The sequence below is a fragment of the Quercus robur genome, chromosome 12 (genome assembly GCF_932294415.1).
Source record: "Quercus robur chromosome 12, dhQueRobu3.1, whole genome shotgun sequence".
NCBI lineage: Eukaryota > Viridiplantae > Streptophyta > Magnoliopsida > Fagales > Fagaceae > Quercus > Quercus robur.
In genome coordinates this window covers 40981165-41003095 of record NC_065545.1, presented here as the reverse complement: position 1 = coordinate 41003095, position 21931 = coordinate 40981165, and the positions used below count along the sequence as shown (strand labels likewise).

Sequence of the window (21931 nt, the reverse complement as noted above, 5' to 3'; positions counted from 1 at the left end):
TGTGGGCGTCTCACATATATATGGTTAATGTACTATACCAATGAATTGAACAAAAAGCAACACAAATAGATTGACAAACCCAAGTTTAAGAATCATGAAGAATGATTAATGGAAGATATATGTATTTGAAACTTCATAATCGAAAGTAATAATAAACTTTAAGATTATTATGGAATCATTCTTACATATATATATATATATTGTTACTTATACACAAATTTACACGAGGAACAATAAATTATTAAGTTAACAATTTGTGTTTTTTTTTTTTTTTTTTTTTGGGTTTTGAACTCATACCTCTTTATATTTTTAAAATTTCTTTTCAATATTTATTTTCTTTTTTAGGTCTTGAACCTTTGAAAGACATTGACAAAATACCGGAGATTATTTATTTATTTTTCAAATAAAGATTGACATATAATATATAAAATAATAACAGTATAATATATTATTATTACATATGATATAAATAAAAGATGAAATACATAAAATAAAATAAAAATTAATGAAGGAAACAAGATAGTATCACTAATAGTCAAGAAGCTTAGAGATGCAGTATATGGCGAGGATGATCTGTTGAGTGATTTCTCTACTAAAGACTTGCGACGAAGGGTGATGGGTGGTGATAAAATGGCAAAGAAGGTACACACTTTCTTTTCGATCTCAAACCAAATTGCTTTTTATTTTAACATGGCTCACAAAATAATGGCCATAAGGGAGAGACTTGATGCAACAGCAAATGATAGGAACATCCTTTGCAAATGAAGGTGAGGAAGAGGGACCAAACTCACTCATTCGTACGAGAAGAGTAAGTTGTTGGGGGAGAAGAGGATAAGAAAATGACCACAGATTTATTATTGAACATTGATGTGGAAGAAAATGTCTCGTTCATATACATAGTGGAAATCAAAGGATGGGGAAGACCGCACTTTCTCAATATGTATACAATGATGAGAAAGTGAAGACTTATTTTGAGTTGAAGAAGTAAGTGTGCGTCTCTGATGTCTTTGATGTGAAAACAATTGTTAAAAAGATAATTGGATCTGCAACTGGTATGAAACTTGAAATCCTTGATATGGATCATTTGCAAACTTCGCAAAGAACTCAAACAAAAGAAGTACTTAATTGTGTTGGATAATGTATAGAACAATGATGAGAAAATGTGGTGTAACTTAAAAAGACTTTTGATAGGTAGCTCAAAGGGAAATAAGGTGGTGATAACTACACAGACCAAATTGGTTGTAGAAAATAGTGCCCATGAGAATAATGGTTTTCTCTAACACATATGGCTGGATATAGAAATCTATTTAAAAGTAAAAAATCCATGCCAATTAAAATTCATTTAAAGAAACATATCAGATTAACAATTCAGAAAACGTTTGAAGAAAATATTTAATAAGGAAGTACATAAGGTGCACCAACATTTGGAAAGGTTTGCTAATCAATATGCATTAATTTGGCCAACTCTTAATATAAGAAAATTCTGAGGTACTCCTGGAGTACGAAGAAATAATGCTCCCTCATCTTACATTCATGGTAAACCCCATTATGAATTTAATGAGTAGACTTCACCATAAATTTAATGAGTGAACCTCACCATAAATGTGAGAAGAAAGAACATTATTCTCTGTACTTCAGGAGTAACTAAAAATTACTCCATAATATATAGGAAAGACATCAAAGAATAAAATTGATTTCTATTTACACACTTAAATCAACATTTAATAAAAATATTGTATTCTTTACAAAAATATTCCAAAACAGGGTAAAGGGGGTGCCTGGGTAAAAGTTGAGTTCTGGTTAGAGGCATGGCTGATTGCAAGCAGTTCAATCCAATTCTGTGAGGGTTGGATGTTCCAGTGGAAAATTCCTCCTAGTTTTCCTCTCTATCAACCCCTCTGTACATTACTAGCTCCATTTTCGGACAAATATATGTCTTCAAAGTTGAATTAGACACTTAGATTGAGTGACTGTGTGTCTGATTCTAGAATATATAACTCAAAAGGAAAAGCATTACAAAGATTTTATTTCATTTATACAACCGATAACTTCACTTTTTAGTACAAACATCTCCATGCACTTAATAAGTTATCACATTTGCTCCATCGAGTAAGGCTAAGCTCTCCATGAAAGTAGCTACAAATGAAATATTTTGAATACGAACACGTTTTTCACGAAAAGTTTCAGGGTCAATTAAAACATATTTAGTTTTTTTCCTCGTCTTAATTCACCATTAGAAGACATCCGAAATTGTTCATGCGATAGAATTAAACCACACTTGGTGAAACCATTGAAACCATCATATTTTTTGGGTACAACAAGAGGTTTATTCCAAGATTTACGTGTGCCATAATCTTTTATCACCCATATGCATGTGAATTTATGTTCACCAACGCTCACAAATCTAATCAAAGCTAGCTTCCCCCTAAATAACATAAGACATCTCCCAGGATGCTCTCCATCTGAGCAATGATCAGGTGGCGCTAGCTCTTCGAATGTCTCCTTATCGATATCAAATGACAAAATCATTTCACTCTTGTTGTTCTCTTCATCTGGTATGGTATCTAATAACCAATGCAAAGCTCCACCAAAGAATGGGATTGGCAAATAATAATTATGATGAATTTCAAACTCAACATTAGTTCTAAATGAAAACCCAGCCCTTCTCCAAGAATCCGATTTCGATAAGTACACCTCAACCTCAAGTTGAGAGGTAACGCAACGTAAAATCTTAACAACCTTGTAGTCAATACTCTTAGATTGATAACCAAATCCAAGTGACACAAGGTGTGATTGGCTTTCACAAGGATCAGGCAACCTCTTTAACTTTCTGATGTTGGGGTTCCACACGTAAATAACATTAATCATAGTGCGTGGAGGACAAAAATTCAGACACAAAAGGCCATTGCACGAACCGACTAAGAAGGTGGCATGATGAGAAGGAAGGTTTAAGGGAACTTCAAACTGGAAAATTTTATCAAACTCATGGTCGCAATAAAACGTAATAACTGGTCTATTTGTAGGAGGAGGAGAATTGAAACATGACATGTCAAGGATATAACCACGATCCTTATTATCATGATTATTGTTATTATAACTAATAAGGTGAGTGGAGATGAAATAGGGGCTTGTGATTAAGGAGTTACAGGATTTAGAAACACACCTGAATCTGATGAGTGATTTAACTGGTAGCCTTGCTAAGATGTTGAATATCATGTCGTCCGGAAGATGGTTGTTCTTGATCTTTCCAAGGGTTGGTGGTTGTGCTTTTGTGGGTTCTCTTGTTTGAGACATTTTTTGAAGGAAGGGGACAGAGCAGAGTTTTGAATTTCGTTCTGTTCTATTGTACGTACCAGAGAAAAGCAGTGAATCTAATGGTAGAGATACGTCACAAAGGTGAGGGATATATTAAGAGTCTGAGAGTCAGAAAACGTGTGAATGAAAAAAACAAAAACAAAAAACAGAACAAAGAAGATGGAGAAGAAGCAACGTGAGAAGGTTAAGAAAGAGAAGAAGAGCAACCAGAGTAGTAATGTGAGAGAAGAAAAGGAATGGACGATGGTATTGAGAGTTGAAAAAGTAAGGAATAAAATACTAAGGGCCAGGCTTCTGTCCAACGCCTTCAATGCACTGGATTTGCTGCGATCATGATATGGGTCCATTTTCGAAGTAGAGCTGAAGTAACTCTAAAATAATTCTTAAGTACTTTAGAAACACAGAGAATAATGTTTCATTCTCTCTTATTTATGGTAGAGTCCACTTATTAAAATCACGATGAAGTTTACCAAAATGTAAGAAGAGAGTACTATTTTTTCGTGTTCTGAAAATTCCAAAAAAATTTTGGTGACTCTCTATATATAGATGTTTACGTGGGAGTGTAGCAAATTTTAAAGAAAAAAAATGAAGTTTGTTGAAAGTTGCCTGATTTATAAATGTTAATATATAAGTACTTTGTTAATCTTTGCACGCGCGTGGTCAAAGGATGGCAGTTTATTTTTTTGGTTTTGTTTCTTAAAATTTTTGAAATCAAGATGAATTTATTTGTCCATTTTTATAATCAACTCTTTATGCTTTTGTCGGATTAATGCATTTTTCCAATACAATAATAACGCGTGATTAGTGCCTTCGGCGTGATTGCAATACAATGTATGACCATCAAAATTAATCTTCAAAATTTGAAGAAATTACACTTTACCATCCTAAATTATACTCCAAATTACACTTTGCACCATAAACTATTCGAATGCACATTTTGCACCCTAAACTATTACATTTGTTACACTTTGCACCCCGATGTTAATTTTACTGTTATGTTAGATGGAAATCTTGAGCACATGACTTGCACGTGTATTGCTGAAGTGGCACAAAATCAAAAGACCAAACCCCCCCTCTTTCCAATTAATTAAAAACAAAAAGTTATTTCTTTATTTTTTTTTACCCAACTCTCTCTCTCTCCCTCTTGTGCGTGCATAGCAGCTCCTCTTCCCAAATCAAATCATCAATGGCACCACTACTGCTCCACCAAGACCACCACTGCAATGAATGGCCGACTTGACCTCTTGAATATAAATGGTTAAATGGTCTTTACAAGAGCCACTGAACATGTCCATGAGGGAAAGTGAAAAACAACCTTTTCCTTAGCAGTTAATATGTGGCTTTGCCAATGCCACGAGGCTACCAATTTTATGGCACTGGATCTTTAATTAATATTAACTTGTAAGCCATATATCAGCTTTTTGATAGCCACTTACTGCAAAAAGGAGTGCAAACTTACGTTGAACTTAATTATAATATTCAATGGAAAGACATAATTTTAAATGCTCACACTGACCTTTTCTCTTCCATGGCAAATTAACCATGATCTTACCTCTGTGTAGTATAACATTTCCTAAGTGCTCCGATAACAAAATTTACCGATATATTTACTTGGGACCATGTTTTGTTCTAATGTTGAAGATTTCCATCATCATCATTGTTTTTAAATTGGACCAGCCATCTTGAAATATTTTTTAGTTTATGGGAGCCAAATAACGAAAATGTTATAGTGGGGGAGTAATGGTGAAGTGGTGGTGGTGACATTGATAATTTTGTTTTGGGGATTTAGGGTTTCACAAATTTTGATTGGAGAGAGAGAGAGAGAGAGAGAGAGAGAGGTAAAAAATAAAGAAATAAGTTTTTGTTTTTAATTAATTGGAAAGAGGGAGGTTTTGGTCTTTTGACTTTGTGCCATTTCAGCAATACACATGTGCAAGTCATGTGCTAAAGTTTTCCATCCAACATAACAGTTAAATTAACATCGAGGTGCAAAGTATAACAAATGTAATAGTTTAGAGTGCAAAATGTGTATTCGAATAGTTTAGAGTGCAAAGTGTAATCTAAGGTATAGTTTAGGGTGGTAAAGTGTAATTTCCCCTTAACATTTATATCAAGTCAATTTGTATAATAATTTCATACAATTATTATAGATAAAAATTTGTATAATAATTCAATACAATAACAGTAATAGTTAAAATAAAGTTTGGTTACAAACTTGGTTAAAAAAATTAACTTGACTATATATTTTGAAAATCTAACCGTTGGATTACATGTCTTTATGTTTTTAGCACATATATTAAATTTTGTGAAAATCATATTACATGTTGTTGAGGGTCATTTGTGAGAACCCAAGTAGAAAGAAGAAAAGCCCAACAACAAGGGCAATAAAGAATTGGCAAGCAGATGGCAAAATCATTAGGCCCAAGCAGCAAGAATAATGGATCACAAGCCCATGAAATAAACAAATGGGCCTTGAAGAGGCAAGTGGGCTTAAAGAAGCCCGAAAAGAGAGAAATAGCAAACCCATGGGCAGTATATAATATAGAAAAGTGAGAAAGGGCCGCCGCAAGCCCAAAATAATGCAAACAAAGAAAGTAAGGGGTTTATGGCAGGCCCATGAACCCCAAGGATGAGAATAAGGTAATTAGGCCAGGGAAGCCCAATTAAGTTAGTAAAAACCCATGGGAATGCAGAGTTAGTAAAAGGGCCAAGGAAACCCAAAGAAAGCAAGTAGGCTAAGGATGCCCAAGAGAAAGACAAAAGGGACACAGGAGTCCATAAGTAGGAAAACCAATGGCCATACCAAGCCACTGGGGGAAAGAGTAAACAGCTGGCCTAAAGAGGCCCAGTAAGATTGAGTCATTACAACAGGAATAATAGAACAATATGGTAGGAAATAAGAGAAATCAAGAAGTGGGCCAAAGAAATATAAGGTCCATAATCAGATAAGGCCCAGCTCCAGAGGAGCGGGAAATCGAAAAGCAGTCCACATAAAATGTCAAAGAAAATGGACAGCAGGCTATGCAAGCAAGCCTCCAGATCACGGCAGACAAATGGGCAGCAGGCAGATTTTGGACACATATGGAAGGAAGGCACGCGCAAGGCCCAGGCACCACCAGCCTGTACCCAGCCAATACAGGGCATGGTGAGGTCGGAGGTCAGAGATTCAGAGGGCATGGTTTGGTGGTGGGGAGAGGGGAAAAATCTATTTTTGAGGTTCCGGCTCAGACTCTTTCAAGGAAGTGTCCTGCTGGGATGACTTACTACCCAAAAGAAGCAAGCTAAGTTGGAACCACTAGGTGCATACCATGAGGGATAGGGAAAGAGAAAGAACCCAAACCGTAGCAGGAAAGGATGCCACGGCAGATAAGCAAACAAAATACCCTTCTTTGTCTGGTGATGGGGGGTGGCATACAGACGGAACAGTAATGATCAGCCAATACACCTAAACCAGATAAAGGAGGTTAAGGGCTAAAACAGTAAAATCTGGTCACGGCAAGCACTATAAAAAGAGGATCTTACCGTGAACAGAAAAACGAAGCAACAACGGGAACCTTGACTAAGAAATAGGAATTTGAAAAGAGAAACCAAGAAATAAAAAAAGAAACGAATGGGAAGGAAAGAAAGAAAACAACTAGAGAGAAAATAAAGTGAGAATTAGAACGGCAGACATGCACCGGTAGATTGATTCCCTCTCTCCCTCACGAAATCCTACTCTCTGTGAAAACCACAAGAAGCCTCTATGCGTAAACCATTCAGGTCCGTTTCTCTCATGGCAGTTAATCTCCACGACAAGACTTTTCTTGAGAGATTAATTGCATTGAGAAGGAACGTTCTTCCCTCTCTGGTTTTGCTCCTACGGACCAGATTTTAGTTAATTTTTTCATCTTCTTATTAACCCATACATATTAATATTTGTTCACTTTTGTTCTGTTCTTTTCCTTCTGTAAAAGTGATTATTATTGCTCTAATTGTGTTTAAGGGTTGTTTGGTCATTTTCCACTGAGTAGCTAGATATTTTATTTATTTTATTATTATTATTATGTTTGTCTACCATAACTTGTCTGAAACAGCTCTACCTGCCGCAAGCACGTTCCTAGCAAACCTGGCTTAGTTTACGCACAAGCCATACCAACTTGAGTTGCAGCTGGACCAGTCCCAACTCCCTTATCCAGAAAACTTGGGTCTAGTGCCACAGGAAGCAGCCCAACACCACTAGCACAGCCCCCCACTTAAACATGTCTTTACTATCCGATCCATAACTTATTTTTTATGCATAATTTTATACTACAAAATTTTAAAATTTAAACATTTAATTGATAACAATCATAACATAACTATTGATCTTTGATCTTCCGAAAATTTTGCTATAAAAAGAAAATATAATCCATTTGTGGATTTGTCAAAATTTGCATCTAATAAAAAGATATTAAATACAGCTGTAGCCTTAAGTTACAACCAAGCTTGTTGCCAAATTAACTTTATTCATAATAGTTTCCAACACATGATCCAGCATAATAAATAAAATTTCATGTCCCAAAATGAAGAGGTAATAGGACAAGGGTCCCCTTGATAGTAAATTGTAAACAAATAATTTATATTAATTTATATTATTATTTTGTTTAAAAATTGATAATATTGTGTTGATTTTTGAAAAATACATTTGAAATAATTATGACTTCAAATTTTGAAAGATGGTCTTTATATTTATTTGGTTTATTTTAGTCAAATTTTATATTAATACTAATTAAATATATTAATTTAAATTTTAAATAATTATTAAATTAACTATAATGTCATCATAGTTCGACCTCAAAAACTTTGACCCTCTTCCTTTTGTGATTCGATAAATGGTCCGAGTTTCAAAACCATGCTCATACCATGTTCTTCCTTTTCTTCCCTTTCTCAAAAATTCCTCCTTTCCTCCACTGCCACAACGAGAGAGAGAGAGGCGACTCTCTTGATCGTCGGCCGAAGAACAAAGTAGCCAAAATTAGGCCTCCAAGGCCAAAACTCACTGAGGTTCTATCTCAATCTCGTTCCCTATCTCTCTTGGAATTTTCTCCCTCTCTTTGCAAGTTCCGATCAAGATGAGTTTGTTGGGTTTGGGTTTAGGTTTGCAGTTTATGATCAAGATGAGGTGGTGCATTTGTTGAGTGGGAAGCTAAGGTGTTTGTGAATCTGGTGGTGCGTTTGTTGGGTGAGGAACTAAAGGTAAAGTGAATCCGGTCTTTGGTTTAGTTTTGTGGAACTCACATGTACTTTTTTCTGCATTAGGCTGCCACCACTTAGAACTCAAGTTCTTTCTTTAAACTCAAGTCTCTAAAACTCGAGATGTTAGTTTGCTAAAATGTTTAGGAAACATGCTAACTAACTAAATAGTTCCTAAAATGATGTTAAATGGCAAATTTGGCCCCGGTTTTAGACAACCTTCTTGGCTTTTTGCTGCACTTTGTACTGTTTTACCTTATTTGGTTCCGTTTTGTGCATCTTATTTTAACTTGGGGATTTCGAAAAATACAATTATAGGTACTAAGAGGAAATCTTGAAAATCCCTTAATAGTGCGGATACATTGCATACTAAGTACTTAAACAAAAACATGCCAGTTGCTACTAACAATTGTCAGGTGGGCATCAACATATTTGGGAAGCATATATTGCCCCAACACTAACAGAACCATGTTACAAGCGGATCAAGTTTTACTTTACCAATTAAATGATGGGCCCATAAAACGGTTAATTCATGAATCTCAGGAGAGTTAGCTTGTCTTAGATATTCTTTCTTTTCTTTCTTTTTTAATACTGTTATGATTCGATAGTTACAACAATGAAGAATGGAGGATTTCAACCATAAACGTCTCCATTGAGTGCTAGTTCACCTTGGCAGACATTCATCATATTTACTCCAACATTGACAGCACAAATCTAACACTAAACAAGTTCAAGAATTATTAAGAGAAACTAGCACAAATAAAGCAAGATGCAAAGAATTTAGGACACATCAGCGGGAACTGCTCAGCATATTCACAATATTTCTTTGCAAAAAAGAACCAATGCTTTCTCTCTCTCTCAACCAACCCCTACCCCAGGGCAGTGGAGAGTGCCCGGGTAAAAACTGAGTTCTGGTTGGAGGCGTGGCTGATTGCAAGTAGTTCAGTCTAATTCTATGAGGGTTGGAGGTTCCACTGTGCAATTAGAGCAATTAGCCACAGCCAAGAGTGAAAATTACAGCAGAAAAAATACCCTAACTTCTTGAGCATCATACTTTTTTTTTTCTTTTCTTGCCTAGGTGGAAAACTTCACTCCTCAAGAGCTCAGGAGTTTTAAGAAAACTGATTGCGAAACTGGCCACTTTAGTTTTCTGTAGGCAACGAATCAGATCTGCAGATATCCCCCCGACAAAGTGGGCATACCCTGTGCACCATAGAAGGAAAATTGTCTTAGCATTGGTGGCAGCAAACAACACTTTTATTAGTAATGCAGCAAGTTAGATTTAGGGAAGTGGACACATGAATGAAACTTGCACTCAATCATGACAAGTAAATAGAACATCATTCATATGGAGAGTACCAATGACATAAGCTCAATCTTATCATGGATTTTTTTTTCATCTCTTATGATAAGTAGCGTATCATGGATCTTTTCTACACCTCCATAACATGTCAGTCCATTTTATGATTTTGGAAAGCCTTCTAATATAGCTTGCAAATGAATTTCATTGTCAAAACAAAATGACACCACAAGATAACCAAGGTGACTACAGAAAAGAGAGAAATCAAAGGGTCAGACATAGTAACATTGATTACACTTGTCCTATACATAAGCCATGCAAAGACACCAAAAGGAGAAGAAAGCCTACAACATCCATAACTGGCATATTATCTTTGACAGAAGAGCCCATCATCCCCCCCGTGACCCTCAGCAGGTGCACAGAGACATCAATGACATTCATTCTCTTTTTTTTTGATAAGTATCAATGACATTTGTTCTCAAAAGCAAGGAGTACATATAATTGATTCAATAGCTCAACTGGGAAAAAGAACATAACCCCCTTTTCATGGCAGTCTTATACTTCTAATTTTGAGTCATCTATTGGAGCAAATCCAAATAATGTCTTGGGCAAAATCATTTAGTAACTGGGTTCAATAAGGGGCTACCAAAAGACATTTTCTGTATGTTGTCACTTGTCAGTCACATGAAACATGACCTTGAAATCTGAAATATCTCCTTATATTTGACCTGTGAACAGTTCCAACTCTAGTTTCATTAAGTACACTGCCAACAGAAAACATTATCAACGGGACAACTTCTGGCATATGCTTGATAAGCTCATTCAGGTTCAAAGATGGATAAACCTATTGTAATTGGAAACACAATTCCCTCTCCTCTTATGGCATGGGACAACATCCTCTATACATGTTTTTTTTTTCCTTGGTGCAAAAACACTCCTAGTTAATATCTGAAAAAGATGATACCATGATATTTTCTCCAGCATGCAAAAAATTTACTGTTTTAGTTAGAATTTCAAAAAAAAAAAAATTATACCCAATTTGAGACTATACTACTAGGTTTTAATCTCTCTCCCCAACCCCCCCCCCCCCCCCTTTTTCCCTTAATTTTACAATGACAAAAGATTCTGAAGCAAAATCATGCCCGCATTATAAACTTGACAATTGTTTGTAATTCCAAGGATCCAAGTCTGCAAGTTGGTACAAATTACATGACCATAAACTTTTATTCTTTTTCTTTAGGAGTACCTATCTGCAGAAAACATATGTAACCAAGTAATGAAATTACATGAGTATTTGGGGGGTCTTCAAGTCTGGTTGGTTCAACTCATATTTTGCTAATATCACGATCTATTAGAATTATTCTTCACCATGTCACTCTCAAACTATACAAGAGGCTGTGGAAGCACTTATCCACATTTTCACTCTTCTAGGTCAGCTAAGACCAATTTTTGAGTGTCACAGTCCAAGAAACAAATATACTGGCACTTACTCAACAATGCAATTGTAAACAAACTTACACATGTATGCAATTGTATTCATATATGGAAATCATATGTAAGAATGATAGAAGACCGGACCCATCTCATACCTGTGAATCTCCTTGAGCCACTTGTCTACACATGTTCTATGAAATTCATGATGGCAAGGCAAAATCCGCAAGCTATCTCCCTCCTCGTATTCCACAAGGCATATATAACATCTACAAGATCATCAAAAACAGAAGGCAACTTAAGACAATCCAGTACAATGAGATACAATTGTAATAGAATTTCAAATCACTCTAAACTATATTGAACCCAAAAAAATAAAAAGAACAAACTTATTAATTACATCATATTCACAGAAGTGTACAAGTAATAGAAAGAGAAAAGGGAAGAAACCTCATGTAGCAGTGAAAGGTAATAAAGGGCAGCAACTCTTAATAATTACAAATAAAAAGGATAATCCAAAAAAAAAAATTCTGCCAAACAATTTATATAAAAGATTGTAACCCAATTATCAATTGATAACACCAGTTCATGCAAAAAATGATGAAGGGTAGAACCATATCTGAGCCACCCCCTACCGAGGTTGTTAAAATTAATATCCTACAGGATTGGTAGAGGAACCTTACAGATCAGATCAAGAATCGTAAGATTAATGCTCAAGTATGTCAGACAATAATTAAAATTTTCAATGAAAAAGTACAGTTCCTCATAGGATCATGCTTGATGTTTATAAGGCCAAAAGCAAACAAGAATTAGAACAATTTACTTAAACTAATTTTTTAATGGTATAATGCTTAGTGGATGGTATCCAATCCTTTTAAAAAAAGGAAAAGTCTCATTTTTGCGTATCTTTCCTCTTCTGTTAGATAAATTTTACTTATCTAACTAATGAGATTTGAATCCTAATTTAGGTACCATTCCATATTTAAAGAAAGTTTCCATTAAAGCAAAAGGGGTAATGCTACTTCGCTCATTTAATAATGAAACCCACATCTCACCTAACCCAAAAGAGGTGCTGTACTTAAATAAGATTCTCTATAATGTTGGTGCATTTGTAATATCACAAAAAATGGTATTGCTTGCTTTGAAGAAATATTTAAGAAATTAAACCAGTGCCTGTATTCTTTAACTAGAGAATTTTTTAAAGAAACCACCATGGATAAGCAGGAACCAACAATGGCGATGGAATAATTTAACTTGATATCAAAGCCAAACTAAAAGCCATTAAAACAATTTAGAAATAGTTGTGAGATAAAAAAGGATGCCAACGTCAACATCTATCCAATTACATAATGTTGACACTAATGTTGGTACAAACACCAGTCCAGTGATCACATGCTTCACCTCTCTCTACAGTGATTTTTGGGTAAATTTTTAGGCCATTCGTGAGTTTTCTAGTTTACAATGATTTTTCAATTTACCAGCATATTTTTTCAATCTTTGATTCTGGAGCTCTTCTGCTATTTTTGTCAGATGGGCTTAGATCCATAAGTTTCAAATAGGCCTCAAAAGGACCAAATTGATGGTTGTTTGCTGATTTATGGAAGATTTATGCCATATTTTTTGAATTTGAGAGACTTCGCATTACACGAGTAGGAAGTACACCATAGGCTGAAATTCTATTGTTGATGATTGGTTGATTTATAGTTTTTTTTTTATATAGTTCTGTTGATTCTTCGAATTTATACTATATTGATCTGATTGAATAAATATTTACTCTCAAGACTGAGGGAAAACCAACACTACTTAACGATGATGGTATGCCTATATAAACTAACTTGAAAAAATTGAATAGTCTAAATTATCTAGCTTGGACACTTTTTCTTTTGATAGATACAATAGAATTTCAATTTATGGTGTTCACTTCATGATGATTTTTTTGTCATCAAGCCAAGACACCATTGGTTTTTTATGTAGGCAGAGTTTGAACCACAAATCTCTTATTTAACGACAAGATACTTTACCAGTTGAACTAATTGGAATCCACTATCTAGCTTGGACACATGCTGTGAAAATCTTTCTATATCGGCAACAACAATTTAAATATTTAAATGATAACCCTACTAAAATAGGAGATTCAAATTATGAGAACATGATGAGTGAATATTCTATTGTTATGAGATTGAAGTAGAGTAGGAATTCAATTTTTATGGCTAATTTGAGGTAGCCAAGCCTCAGTTTCCAGCAGCATAGCAACACCAAGGTTGAAACTTTTCCCAAACCTACTGACAAAACTAACCCTAGAAAACACTCTTTTAGCCACTACAGAGTAAACATTGGTTTGGAATCATCTGAAAGAAACAAGCATTCAGTATAATATCTTGTAGTAGAGCTATATTTTTAGCTCAAACGCTGCTGCCAGAGTATGTGATTGCCCCCTTTCCAAGCCATATTCCTAACTAAGTACCCCACATTCTGATTATCAGTCATGCCCAACTCTCTCCCTTATTTCATTCCCGAACTCACCATCAACCAGACGGTAGGAATTGTTTTCACTTGAAGCTCACAGCAGGTAAAATGTCATAGAGATGTTGTGTTAATATGTAGACCCTCTGCCAAGAAAATCTTCCAACTCATATGCAATTCAATACACCATTCAAAATTTCTCTCATAAGTCGCCAAAATCTCCAGCTTCCCTACACCTCCTCTTTCATCTAGTCTAGGAGATAAGAGCTGCCTTCCACCTGTAAATCCCATTTTTCCCCTCAATTAGTAAAAGAAAGGGGTGCAACACAGAGACTGCCTTACACCAGTAGACCACTAAGAACTTGAGCCTCCACCTCAATTGTAAATCCTTCGCCTTTATGCATCAAAGAGATGTGAATACATTCTTTATTTATTTTTCAAGGCCAAGTGAAATTAAAGAAGAGTAAACCCAAAAAGAAGACAGACCTCTCTCTCTCTCTCCTTTTATTCCTTTTTAGGTAAAATACAACTCCCACATATTGAACCCTGGTCTCACCTACCACTACTTATTTATGGGGGAAGGTGACATTTGGTCTAATGACAATTGGCAAAAAAAAGCAAGAAAGTAGAACGAGGCCCAAAAAGAGTCTTAAATATACTTTTCTTCCCCAAAATGTAATCCAAGTTCAAGTTTTACCCCTCAATTTAAAAGTTAAAATTTTAAAAAAAGTATTCATTTGGTCTTCCATCCATCCATTGTTAACATTATTCTAGGCTACATCAACACTCTGCCTGCCATATATGCAATTTCTTTAATGGTAGATGGACAAAAGGACCAAATGATATACCTTCTATTTTTTTTTTTTTTTTCAACAATAATGCAACTTTCCAAATTTGAGGGACAAAAATCAAATTTGGACAAAATTTCAAGCACAATAATTATATTTTAGAGGGAAAAAAAATTCTTCCATCTTCTTAGAAAGATCACACTTTACCTTTACAATCTTCAAAAGTTGAAGACTCCTCTCCATCCAAACAGACCAACAAACAGACAATACCACTATATTCAACAAAATCTTGCATAGCTTCCCCATATTTGGCAAGCAGGCTCTCAAAGTGGAATACCATGCCAAAAAACAGTGTTCCTCTGCTTCCTAAACCTCCCTTCCTTAACATCTCAACTGTTGTCTTATCATATGTATCATCACTTCATCAATGAACCCCAAAAACTGTTCCTCATCATTAAAAACCAATGTGAAATTTGCAAACTTATTTCCAAAATATTAAACAAAATCCCTTGTTTGACATCAAGATTCACTTTTAGTTCAATTGGCACACTTCTGCAACCATTGTTCAGGATGGTTTTCTTTGATAGCAGAATCTTACATAACTTCTCTTTGTGGAACAAGTTCCTTGTCATCACATAACAGAACTAGCTCAATTTTTTTATTTGGGGGGACTGATAAGAGTAAAAGCACTCAAATTAATTGATCTTTTTCTAATATTTTACTTTTTTGATTGCCTCAATCGATTTATAATGCAATATCTCATTCCCACTAAGGCAACTTTCATCACTTGACAAACTCCCCACCCCCCCCCCCATCCTTTTTTCCCTCCATCTTCTTGATAAAACTTAAACTAATACCATCCCAATTACACCACCAAAAGCCATGGGTATGGAAAGAGTCATGAGCCTACACCTACTTCATTACATTCCAAGAGCTCATCAAAGAGCTAATGGACTAGAAAAAGAGATGGTAAACCAAACAATGACAATGACCTCTACAAATGAACATAACAAATTGGCACACCCTTGATATATAAGGTTACAAAAAATGTTGTTAGGTGATTTGATAAGAGAGTCCACAACCTGGACAGCCAAGCTGGCTGCATCCACCCCACCATTAGCCCTTAGTTAAACATCCGTATCATTTTGCTCAAAAGTTTAAACATTTCCACATGTTGAAATTTCTGACTCATTCTGCAGTGAACAAGTACTGCAGTTAATGGCTTGCAAACAAAAGTACCAATGTATTTTCCACTTGTTTCTCTTTTCGCATTGAATGTGCAGAGAGTGACGTTACTATACATGGAGTTAGAGACTAAGAAATTGATAGAAGTCCCAATATGTTATGATTGCTACATGCATAGGTGATACAAGCAGTTTAATATTCAATCACCTCAATTAAAGACATCTAGTGAACTGGTCTGACAGCCAGACAGTAGAGAATATAAAAAAACTTACTGTGCAGCCTCCTCATTCTGATGTTTTTGCAACTTGGTGTAAAATTTCACAGGCAGAGACTCTACAACTTCATTAGGTGCAGGGACAGATCCAATCGAAGATACAGAAGGCCGGGAGGATAAAACTACAGATTGCTGGTGAATTTCATCCAGAACCTAATTAAAATATGTAAAGAATATTCAACTTGTATAAATAATGTAAAAAATGGCCATCAGAGAGGCTATTACATATTAGCATTACCTCAAATAATGCTTCAGCTAGCATAACAATTCTTGATATGCTGGCCCTAGCACCGCTGTCATCATTTAAGTTGGCATCCCGGTTACTAATATGACATGTACAACGACCCGTCCGATGTTGACCGGATAATATACAAGACCTCTCATGTCCAGACAAGTTTTCAAAACGACTTCCCAACCGCTGAAGAGCACGAACCTACACAATGAAATGTTAGTCACCATGAAAAACACAAACATAATGATGGATAACCTTATTAAAATTTCCTTACAACAAGGGGGAAAAGGGTCTAGGTGGGAACTAAGCAGAGTCCAGCACAACAAAATGCGTTTAGATTGACCAATGACCATTGAGATCAATGTTGGGCCTAGTCATGTTCCAAATGAGGCTGCCTAATGGTAAGCACCACTAACCAACATGTATGGCATGTGTATTGCAGCCACTATTGCTATGCTAGATAGTCTGGATTTGCAATAAAATTGAAGACTTTCTCGAAACGTAACATAAATTAAAAACTTGAGATCTAGTTACATCTTTTTTGGCTAAAGATTTCAGCAGACCACAAATATTTAATCAGTGAGAAAATTTACAAACCTGGGATCGTATTCTTCTTCTCCGTTCGAGAAAATTTGATCTATGTTCCAGAAGATCATGATACCTGCCTTCTCGCGATCGTGAAGTTTCCACCTCATAATCTTGGATACTGTATAAGGAGCTAGAATTACTGGGTGGAGGATAACCAGAAGTAGTTGGAGTATTTACGGCACTAGCTTCAGCTACTGATTCCCTTGTCTCACCCTCCCAGGCCTGTCTACCACTACGCTGACTAGCATCTCTCACTTCTCCCTCTTGTTGCAAAGGACAAACTGTTAAATCAGACAACGATGATCGACGAAGAACTCTGTCACGAAGTCTCCCAACACTTAGGGTTCGACTGAAACGAACATTACGTTCAACAGGTTCGCGAGCTCCAATCCGCCTATCAGAATGTCTAGTCTCAACACTCTCAGTTTCTGGATGAAATCTTGGCAAATACAAGTTTACATCAACCCCATTTCTTGTACTATCACCATCTCTGGCCACATTGTGGATATTAGACATTGTCTGATTGTCTTGCAAATTGTCAGAACAATCAGGTGCTGGAGCATTTAAACTCAAACTACTGTTAGTATCTTCGCAACATCGCGTGGATGTTTCATTAATCAATGATGCAGGAAGCAAGTCACTACCTTGTTGAGTTTCATTTCTATGAATGAAGCCATTGGCAGGTCCTGCTCGTAGATGAAGCTCATCTTCATCATTCAATATTGCAAGATTTGTTGTAGAAACAGGATAAGGCCTCGATGACCCTAAACTGGTCGCTCTGCTGAGTCTGAAGCTTATATTACCAGGAATAAAACTAAAGCGAGAAAGGAAACGACTTGAAGGGTTTAAGGATTGAGTTGAAGAAGCTCGGGCAGAGCTGCTACCAGTTCTGGATACAGTACTTGTGACACTTGATTGTCCCCATCCATCAAGATCAACATCAGACGATAGACAAGGCAGTTCATCAGATTTTTCATCTTTAACCTTTCTGTAACACTCAGTTTTCTCCTCATCTGACTCGGTTTCAGTTCTACTTGTACATGGAGCTATACCACCACCATTTCCTGCCTTCCCATAATTGCAAACCTGAAGCATGATTTACATATGACACATATGTCATTTGTAAAAACTGATAATAGTAAACTTCTGGATAAATAACAATAGTACAATACAAGCACAGATTAGCCGCATAAAATGTCAGGTCCAACAAGACTTTAACTAAATGATTACATTTCGTCAATATGCCCTTCGATAATTGTAGCACTAAAAATGATAGTCTGTCACTATGCACCAACGCAGAACTAGGTGGTAAGTTGGGGGGCCATCCCCCCTCACCCCAAAACAAATAAATAACAACCCCCCCCCCCCCCCCTACGCCTGCCCCTATCCCCAACCAAAAAAAAGTAGACATCTTTCGTAAATTCAAACATTCATAAAAAGAAAATAAAGGTATAATCACATTACAAAGATAATAAAAACGTTCAATTCACATTTCTTTTTTTGTGTAAAGAAAAGTTAAGTTCTTTAAAAATTTCAATTTTTATTAATCTTTATAAAATCTTTACATGATATTGTATTAGGTTAGTCATTTCTCAAAAAGCATTAAGTTTTTAAATTATATTCTCTAAACAAACACAAACCCGCACTCGCGTGCACACACACATCTATGTATGTAATGTTTATACATATATATACCCAATTATGTATGTAATGTATGTATGTATATAACGCAATGCAACCTCACAACCCAACCCGACCCGGCCTTCACTCACATTGATTCGATTCATCTATAAGAAAAAAACAAAACAAAACAAAACTAATGTTGCATAAATTTCCTTAAACCAAGATGTGATTAGAAAGATCAAAGGTGGGTCATACAATAACATCTGATCTAAATCTAATAATAATAATGATAATAATAATAAATTAATTAACAACATTCAAAACAATGTGGGATCTGAAATATGATTGAAATGGGAAGGGGCAAAATGGGAAGAGTTAAAAGGACCGAACCTGATGATCATCGTCTTCATTGGTAGTAGATGTGGTTGTTCCTCCTTTCAGACAAAATGACTTCAAAACTCCTCCTCCTCGGTGCCTGTTACTACTACTAAACGACGTCGTAGCAGAAGCACCACCACCACCACCACCACCACTACCAGCACTGCTTGACCCTTTGCTACTACTGGATCCCATTTTCGGACAAATGTGTGTTCTGACAGACAGAGTGAGTGTCTGAGTCTGACTGACTGTGTTTGCAGTTTGGTTTTCTTATTACAATGTTGAATGAATCTGTTTCTCTTCAGATCTATTACACATCTACGTGTAATGTGTGATGAAGAGGGAACTCACTCACTCACTCACATTTTTACAATTCTTTTCTCTTTGTTTGTTTGGTAAAACTTTTTCTTTTTTTAAAAAAAGTGTGATAGGGAAGGTAATGAATATGATTATTATATGGGAAAGTTTTGAGTAAAAGGAGGGAGATTGTTTTTTTTGGGGGAAAAACTTAGCGCTGCTCCGGGCTCCCACAAAAGTAGGTAGGGCCTCACATGTTTTTTAGACACTTGTCTATTCATTTTCAATTTCACTCTCTCTTTCTCTCTCTTTTGATAGTAAAAGTTAGAATATTCTCATACTTAATTTTACCATTTATTTATTTATGTAACCATGAATGGTCGACAAAATTTGATAGGTCAATGAGTAAAAAAATGTCCATCATTCCCAATTGCAAAAGTTAAGTTTTTTATTTTATTTTTAAAAAATAACTTATAGGATAAAATATAAAAATATTGAGGTTTTGAATAATATCAATTGCTACCAAAACTTTTCAAAAATATCTATTTTGCAACTTTAGAAAAGAAAGATGAAGGAAGCTAGAGTGTAACTATTATTTGAAAGTTTCTTACTTTTCTAATAAGTTATCTATTTTCTTCCTATAGCTTGCCTTAATGGCTAGATCTTTACATGAGATTACATTATGGCAATCGTATACACAAATAAATGTTATGAGAATGAAATGGAGAAGTAGTGAAATTTACCCACACATTTGGTGTCCTGATGAAAAATGACTTGGGCTCCCATGCACATTACATGGGTTCGAGCACGCCCATCAGCATTTTGTTGTTGCCCTATCCATTTGCGCCCTGGAGCGAGTTGGGCTTTGTTATGGTAACTCCTAGGTAGTGTAGCCACATGGGTCCCCCCAACTCATTTTTCCTTTACCAAGAAAAAAAAATAGTGAAATTTTCAAACTATGCTTAAGTAATGTCTGTGCTTAGTCAGCATACTTGACTTGATGTTTTTGAAAAGTTCTGTTAGTAGGCATTATTAGCCCAAATACCTCAATGGTAGTTTTTGTATTCAATATCCGTTTGGATATAGATGAAAATGGTGCATTTTGTGTTTCAAGTTTCCTTTTTTTTTTTTTTTTTTTTTTTCTTTTTACTAGAAGCGCGTTCACGTGGGACACAGACCTGTCAATGGGTCCTGTGCACTGTGCACGAGACCCACTACTCTTTGAACATCTACAAATTTCATGCACGGGACCCACTACTCTTTGAACATCTACACATTTCACTGGAATGGCACTGTCAATGGGTCCCTTGTACTATTTACGGGACCCACAAACATCTTCTTTCGCCAAAATTTTAATTAAAAATGGATCTCATAGCACTGTTCACACATTTTAAATTTATTTTATTACAGTGTTTTCAGTTTTCAGCAAAATAAACGGTATTTAAACGGACCCTTAATCCAAAATTTTAGGGTTTTGATTATCTGAGACTTGGTAAACACTAAATGTCATGTCTTAAATGTAGACATGTTATATTAGTGTCCATAAGAGGAGTAGCGTGTCCGTGAAACTTTAATTTTCCTTATTTTTATTAGGCGGTAATAGCAATGCTAAGTGACTGGGGTGTTTGGTACATATGTTTAAAAACGTGTGTTTTGTTGTTTGAAAACATGTGTGGAAATACGTGTGGGTGAAAAAGTGTATGAAAATACATGTAATGTTATTTTAAAACTGAAAATGTGTGTTTGAGTGGGTGTACCAAACACCCCCACATTTTACTTTTTGTTTTTTTGAAGGAATATAGCATTTTACTCTAAATAATCAATCCAATTATCAGGTGCTCTTAAAATTTTTATTTATGAACTATTTAAGGAAAATTTTGAAATATAAAAAAGCTATTAAAAAAGTTAGTTGTTTTTTATATTTTTCTCACTAAAGTTTTTTAAAAATATTTTCTAAAGCGATGCTTATAAGACATTCATTAACTTTTTTTTTTTTTTGATAATTACAAATTACCACCTGTGGTTTAGCCAAAATTTAACTTACCCACATGTGGTTTCATTTTTGACACTTTTACCTACCTGTGTTTTCCTCCGTTACTACTTCGTAATCCACCTCCCTTTTAGATGTTACTCTAACACATAACTCATCAAAAACAAAACCCAAAACAAATCAAACAAAACAAAAACTTTTAATAATATTGTCTGTTTTTGTGTTGTGGTTTGTGTGGATGAGCTCCTCCTTGATCTTGTCACTGTTCTAGAGCTCCACAGCCATTGCTTCTCCCGATGATAACTCTCTCTTTGGCTAACTGCAATGACAATCAGCATGTCAATGTGTGAGGTATGCCTTTCCTCTTGTGCAATACTTTCCTTGGCTTCAAGAATGAACTTACCAAAGCCCTCTCCTCAGATGAATCAACAACAGAGATTGATGATTCCAATTCATTCACATATGTATCTTCATAAGAGTTTGCCTTCTTTGTTGTCATCAAAGGAGATTTGGGTCTTTATGTGAGAAATCAAGGTTTAAGGACAAAACTGAGAAGAGTACCGACGCGAGATTTGTGATCTACAACACGGATCAAAGAAGGGATCTTCAGATGAGCCGACTCTTTATTAAGTGAGTAATTTATTTGGCATGTGCAGATTACTTAATCTCATTATCTTTAGATGAATATTGAAGCTGGTTTCATTGTTGATTTTTTTTTTCATTTATTTATTTATTTTTGTGGATCTAACTTGTTTGGTTGGTGAGAACGTGTGGGAAAGTTAAATATAAATTTTGCCAATTTTTTTGCTGTAATTTGCACGTGTTCAGATGGGAGTGTGTTTTGGGAGTAAGGAGT

The 21931-nt window shown here is 35.5% G+C and overlaps 2 protein-coding genes across 4 annotated transcripts; both read right to left on the bottom strand.

Moving 5' to 3' along the window:
• Positions 1-2193: 2193 nt before the first annotated feature.
• On the bottom strand, positions 2194-3294 carry LOC126708516 (F-box/kelch-repeat protein At3g06240-like). Its single transcript, XM_050408305.1, has one exon. It carries the CDS (start codon positions 3292-3294, stop codon positions 2194-2196), a length of 1101 nt encoding a protein of 366 aa, XP_050264262.1.
• A 5947-nt stretch (positions 3295-9241) lies between these two features.
• Positions 9242-19218, bottom strand: LOC126709219 (E3 ubiquitin-protein ligase MBR1). Of its 3 annotated transcripts, XM_050409348.1 has the most exons (7): positions 18801-19217; positions 17432-17873; positions 16797-17341; positions 16206-16400; positions 15966-16120; positions 11416-11526; positions 9242-9729 (listed from the first exon to the last, which is right to left on the bottom strand). In XM_050409348.1, exons 1-7 carry the CDS (start codon positions 18981-18983, stop codon positions 9669-9671), a joined length of 1692 nt encoding a protein of 563 aa, XP_050265305.1. In that variant the 5' UTR covers positions 18984-19217; the 3' UTR covers positions 9242-9668. The 3 variants fall into 3 exon arrangements, with proteins under 3 accessions (XP_050265305.1, XP_050265304.1, XP_050265303.1); XM_050409347.1 differs by having other exon boundaries at positions 15966-16099; positions 16797-17873; positions 18801-19218; XM_050409346.1 differs by having other exon boundaries at positions 16797-17873.
• Positions 19219-21931: the final 2713 nt, after the last annotated feature.

Excerpts from the sequence above, each read along its gene's own strand:
- LOC126708516 (XM_050408305.1), bottom strand. The coding sequence starts at position 3,294 with ATGTCTCAAACAAGAGAACCCACAAAAGCACAACCACCAACCCTTGGA.
- LOC126709219 (XM_050409346.1), bottom strand. The coding sequence starts at position 18,983 with ATGGGATCCAGTAGTAGCAAAGGGTCAAGCAGTGCTGGTAGTGGTGGT. Across the intron at positions 16,401-16,796 it reads GAAGAAGAATACGATCCCAG|GTTCGTGCTCTTCAGCGGTT; the intron begins GTTTGTAAATTT and ends TTCATTGTGTAG. Across the intron at positions 9,730-11,415 it reads TGGCTCAAGGAGATTCACAG|GGTATGCCCACTTTGTCGGG; the intron begins GTATGAGATGGG and ends TATGGTGCACAG.